Below are 5525 nucleotides of genomic sequence, written 5' to 3' on the forward strand. Positions count from 1 at the left end.
CCATCTCTTCTCCTCCTCCCCCCACCAGGACACCTATCCATCCTCCTCCTCCTCCCCCTCCTTCTGTTCCCCTTCTTTCCATCACACTGTCCCCTTCTCCCCCTCCTCCTCCTCCTCCCTAGGACTCCGTCCCCTCCCCCCTCCTGGACGCTCCCTCTTCCCTGGGACACCCCTCTTCTGTCTGGTGTGGCCATGGTGCCCTGGGCTTAGGAACTCTGGCAAAGTCCACCTGGTCAACGGGGGATGCTGGGAGGGTGCTCAGGTGAGCAGCTCCCTGCCCCTGCCAAGTGTGTATTGAGTTGGTGTCAGTGACAAACTTTACTGCTCGGAAAGCACCTCCTGGAGAGGCCGTGTACACCTGCTGGGCCTGGCCCCTCCTTCTACCAAATAAAACAGCCCTGCAGCCAGCCTGGCACCCATGCTGCCCTCAGGCTCAGTTCATGCTGAACGACTGACTTCCTGGGCCTTCGGCATCAGCCTTCCTTTTCCTTACTGCACATCTGCTGCGTGCTCGGCTCCGCACTGGAGTTTTGGGTTGATCCGCCTTTGGGTCTTTGGGTGCAAGTTACAAGAGTGTAGTCACTCGCTGTTTGCAGTCTGCAGAAGCTGCCTCGTGTATTGTGAATGAACGGTGTTGTGAAGGAGAAAGTGCCATAGTCACATTTGGGAAAAGCTCGTTTGAGTTTTATTTAGGCAGTTGTATTCCTTCTTGTGTTGTTGAGGTATCTCCCATGTGTGGGGTTGTAGAGCTCCAGAGTTACTATTTTGTTGTTGCGCTTTTCCTAATTTCCTAACTTACCACCAAAAATGCTGTGTCCAGAATACCATCTGAATCGTTCTATTTTCGTATCCAGGTCACGTCAGAGGCAAGGGCTGGAGGGGCCAGCCTTGCAGCCCCCTGAATGCCCAGGACACAGCTCAGGAAACGTGTAACAAATCGTGAAGGCTAGGTGCTCATGTCGCATCTCTGCTGTGCATGTCTCTAGATATGGATCAGAAACTGTCCAAGTTGGTAGAAGAGCTCACAACTTCGGGGGAACCCCAGCTGAATCCTGAGAAAATGAAGGAACTGAAGAAAATTTGCAAGTATGTCTTAAGGTTCAGCATTTCACACCAGTTGGCTGGCTCAGCAGGTCCCCCACACCGTTGGGGTCATGCCTTCCACCACCTGCATCTGTCTCAGCCCTTCGCCTGCCTGTCCCCACTGTCGCCTCTCTGCGCAGGGAAAGAACGGTCCAGGATGTTTCCCCAGGACCCTGCAGGGCCCAGCTCTGGCAGGTGGTCACCTTGTGGGGCAGTGGTCCTTGGGGGGGGGCGGGTGTGCGTGGCATGAACACTTTCTAAAGGCCGTGTCAGCGGGGACCTGTTGAGCGTAAGTTGAGATTTGCTGATTGTCCTTATCCCATATTTACAAAACAGGAAAACTTAAGTGACTTTAAGTAACAAAGTTTTTAGCTTTCGACAAAAAAAATTTCAGCTCAGATTAGGTTTCAGTGTAGACCCAAAACACCCCAGAATAGTAGCAGCTTCTTTTGCAGGGAAGATAGCGGGGAGGGCAACAGGAGGGGCAGGGTGTGTGCAGGCTCCTCGGAGGGCAGGTCCTTTCGCTTTTGCTTCGGTCCTGTGTCTACAGGGGAGGCTGGGGGCTGGGTTCTCCGCTTGGAATGGAATCTGCTCTGATGTTCTCTGACGGGCCAGATGGTGGCTCCTCGAGGCTTTCTGGGCCGTAAAGTTTTTGTGGTGACGGCTCAGCTGTGGACAGTAGTGAGAACGATGTGAAGGAGTGGCCGGCTTGTGTCCCAATAAAACTTGATAGGCACTGATGCTGGCTGTCATGATTCTCACATGTCATGAAGTATTATTTTGGTTCGTTTCAGCCATTAAAAAATGTAAAAACCATTCTTGCTTGTGGGTTGTACAGAAACAGGCGGGGACCCGAGGGCAGTTGTGGGTCCAACCTTCTCTGGACAAAGGGGAGAGGGCCTGCTGCTCTGCATGCTGTGCACACACAGAGTATTGGGCACTCAGCGAGGACAACTGGTGTCCCTAGGTCTTCAGAGGAGCAGCTCAGCCGTGCCTACCACCTGCTCACGGCCCAGCTGAGCCAAGACCACGCCGAGATCCGCCTCTCCGCATTCCAGGCCATAGATGAGCTCTTCGCCCGGTCCCATCAGTTCAGGATGCTGGTTGTTGCCAACTTTCAGGAGTTTCTGGAGCTCACACTGGGCACCGACCACGAGCAGCCCCTGCCGCCTCCCAGGGAGGTGGCCCAGAGGCTGCGTCAGGCTGCCACCCGGGCCATCCAAGGGTGGAATGAGAAGTACGGTGCAGCCTACAAGAAGCTCGCCTTGGGCTACCACTTCTTAAGACACAGCAAACAGGTGGGCAGGCCACACTCTGTGCTGCGTTGGTGGACAGACTTGTCTGGCCTCAGCGGCCAGCCAGTGTTCAGGGGCAGTGGGGGGGGCTCCCAGGAGCAGGGCAGCAGCTCTGGGAGGAGGATGTGTGGAGGGAGCTGGGCCTCGGGTCCTGACTTCCACAGAAAGCCGAAATAAGGGAAAGGGGTCGGCTTTTCAGACGCGGCGCTGGTCTGTGTGCAGGAGTTGAGTCCCTCCTGGGTCTGCTGTGGGCTCTGGTGGCCTTGGGTGCATGAGACCCACCAGGACTGGCTGCTGCTGCCCCTGCCCTCCTGTCCAGGTGGCTGGCCGGTCCCCGCCACAGCCTGAGCATGCTGCCTGGCACTACACATCCGGGGTCCCCTCCCGGGGTGTTTCCAGGCCCCTGGGTGGGGCGAGCAGCCTCCCCCCATACTCCTCGCAGCAGCATGCTGCTTTCTGGAAGATGTGCTGGCCGTGCCTCTGCGGGGGATCGATCGTTGCTGTCAGATGTGTTTCTTGGTGTTCGGAAGAACTGGACCCCATGGACCCAGAGGGCCTGGCTCTGTGCTGGTGCTGGCACGTCTTCTCCTAGGCCTGTGTTTGACCTATTTTCTTTGTGTTCTGTGCAGTCAGGTCTCATGTCCACTTCAATTTCCCAGGTGGATTTTCAGGACGTGAGCGCGCGGACTCTGGCAGAAAGAAAGCGGGAGGAGGAGAAGCGGAAGCGCTTGGATAGAATCTACAGGGAGAGGTCTGAGCAGGCCATCAGGGAGATGGAGGGTGAGTGAGTTCTCAAGCCTGAGGGCGGGTGCCCTGCCTGCCGCGCCTCCCAGGGCCTTGTGCAGCCCGCCCACCCTGCCGCTGCAGTGGTGGGGGGGAGGGGGCAGACCCCAGCCCTGTCCCCAGGAACATCTGGGTGGCCACTGCTCTCCCGCGCCCCCTGGCGGAGCCGTGTGGGCACTGTGCTTCGGTGAAGGTCTCGGCTGGGGGAAGCAGGGAGTTGTGCCTGTTCATCTCATGGCCCCTGTTTGCTCTCGCCGGCGCCCAAAACCTGACGCTTCTGAGCAGCTGGCCCTTTCCGTGAGGGGCAGGCCCCAGCTGAAGGCACTTCTGGGGTGCCTGGCCCCGGAAGAGGCTGGGAGCAGTCCTCTGTCCCCTGAGGAGGGTGTTGGCCGGCCCCAGGGAGATCCCTGTCAGGAAGTAGCCGGCCGGAGCGGAACGGTCGAGCTGCGCTCCGAATGGAGGACTGGGGAGTGGTGTGTGTCCTGATGGCTCCCCAGTGGCCTCTGTCCTCCGAAGCTCTGTTCGTGGTGGCACAGCCCACTTGGTGTTCCCGGGGCACCAGTGAAACTCGCAGCAGAAGTCCAGACCTGAGTCTGTTTCCAAGGACATCGCAGAGGGTGGCCTTGTGCTGCTGAGCTGGTGGCTTCTCAATGATCACCAAGCCTCCACACGCCTGGGGCACCGGCCTCGGTTGGGGGAGGAAGGAGGAGGCGCAGGTTCGGGTGGCCTGCAGTCCCGTGTAACACAGCCCGCGTGCCGCTGGGGCCCCCCTGCTGCTGGGACGTGGCCCTCCTTGTGATCTCGGGCCCTGCCCTGGGGGAGTGGTGCCGTTCGCGGGCGGGCCCCGACAGGCGGTGCCTGTGTCTGCAGAGATGTCCGAGGAGATTCGGTGCTGTCTCACGGAGGTGGAGAGCTGCTTCAGGCTGCTGCTGCCCCTGGACCTCGCCACAGGCCTGGGCGCCTCGTTGTCCACGGTGGCCTTCAGTGTGTCTGAGCAGAGTGCCCCTTGCCAGGCCGGCGCTGGCAGTCACGGGGACGAGGAGCAGCCCTGCTGTAGCAAGACCCTGCCCGCCTGGGCCGGCCATCCGGGAGCTGGCAGTGGGGAGGGGCCGCCGCAGACGGCCACAGGGGCCGAGGAGGAGGACAGCGACAGCGACGAGGAAGGGTTTGTGCGGCGCCATGGACTGGGCTCCCACAAGTACACGCTAGACGTGGAGCTCTCCTCAGGTAACCGCCGGCTCCTGCTGGCTGGCCAGGGCGCTCTTCCCTCAGCCATGGGCCCTGGGGATGCTGGTGAGAGCCCAGGCTTCTTGGGACCGTGAGCAGTGCAGGGTCTCCAAGGTTGGGGTGAGGGGTGACTTGAGGCTTGGGGTCTGTGGCTCCACCCCAAGGTCCTCCTTGCGATGGGCAGGCCTAATTCTCCAAGGGATTGGGGAGGCTGCAGTGCCTGGTCACAGGCCCATCAGGATCGGAGGGTGACTGTCAAGGATCAGGCACCCCCCCACTCTGGCTTGGAGGACAACGTGGCTGGATAGCAGCTTCTCACCATGTTTGAGATGATGCAGGTGTGGTTGGGAGCCCTTTAGAGGTGTTCACAGAGGAAGGGCAGTCAGGCTGCCTAGCTGTGTGAAGATCTGCTACCCCCAGGCATCTTGGGTCCCACCAGCCCCAGGGAACTAACAGCTGTCTGGCTGGGCGGGGGGGGGCGGGCAGCAGGCCACATGCAGGAGGTGGGGGTGCCCGGCTGAAGACAGGCTGGGGTGGTGGGACGCGGGGGCAGGGCTGTGGGGCTGAGCAGTGGTGTGGGCAGTAATGGGAAGGGGCTCCAGGGCTCCCGGGGCTCGATGGATGGGCTGGGGTTTGTCTGTCCGTGAGAATGCTGCGTGGGGTCTCTCGGTCTGGTGTGGAGGGAGGCATCACACTCAGGCTAAAACGGTCTGCGCCAAAATCAGAATCTTAAAGTAGTGCATCTGTTTGTCAGGCACGAGGTATGGGGTCCGGGGCAGAACATGGCTGGGGAAGAATGGGCAGCGGTGTGGGTGGTCCCTCCGTGGTGCTGGGGGACCTGCCCTGGTGCCTCCAGTGACCCTGTGTGCTTTGTTACAGACAGCCTGAGGGTGCGTGAGGACGAGGACAATCACGCTGTCATCCACTCCGCCCGGGACGCGCTCAAGCTTATCCAAAACACCTTCCTGCCAGCTGTGTGCTCCTGGGTCCAGGTGAGGTTCCCGCGTGCCGGGGTGCCGGGGCAGAGTCGGGGCCAAGGGGTGTGCAGGGGGGACGCTGGGGGGCTGGGGAGAGCTGTGTGCCCCTGGGTCCAGGTGAGGTCCCCGCGTGCCAGTGTGCCAGGGCACATTCGGGGCC

General features: G+C 60.4%; 1 protein-coding gene across 1 annotated transcript; it reads left to right on the plus strand.

Moving 5' to 3' along the window:
• Nucleotides 1–988: 988 nt before the first annotated feature.
• On the plus strand, nucleotides 989–5380 carry LOC110578933 (UV-stimulated scaffold protein A-like; the record flags this gene model as incomplete). The annotated part of the gene is made up of 5 exons (XM_021688458.1): nucleotides 989–1086; nucleotides 2051–2381; nucleotides 3038–3158; nucleotides 4032–4388; nucleotides 5268–5380. Coding segments are annotated over exons 1-5 (1020 nt in total), but the record flags the coding sequence as incomplete, so codon positions are not given.
• Nucleotides 5381–5525: the final 145 nt, after the last annotated feature.

Source organism: Neomonachus schauinslandi, unplaced genomic scaffold (assembly GCF_002201575.2).
Source record: "Neomonachus schauinslandi unplaced genomic scaffold, ASM220157v2 HiC_scaffold_2357, whole genome shotgun sequence".
In the NCBI taxonomy this organism is placed as follows: domain Eukaryota; kingdom Metazoa; phylum Chordata; class Mammalia; order Carnivora; family Phocidae; genus Neomonachus; species Neomonachus schauinslandi.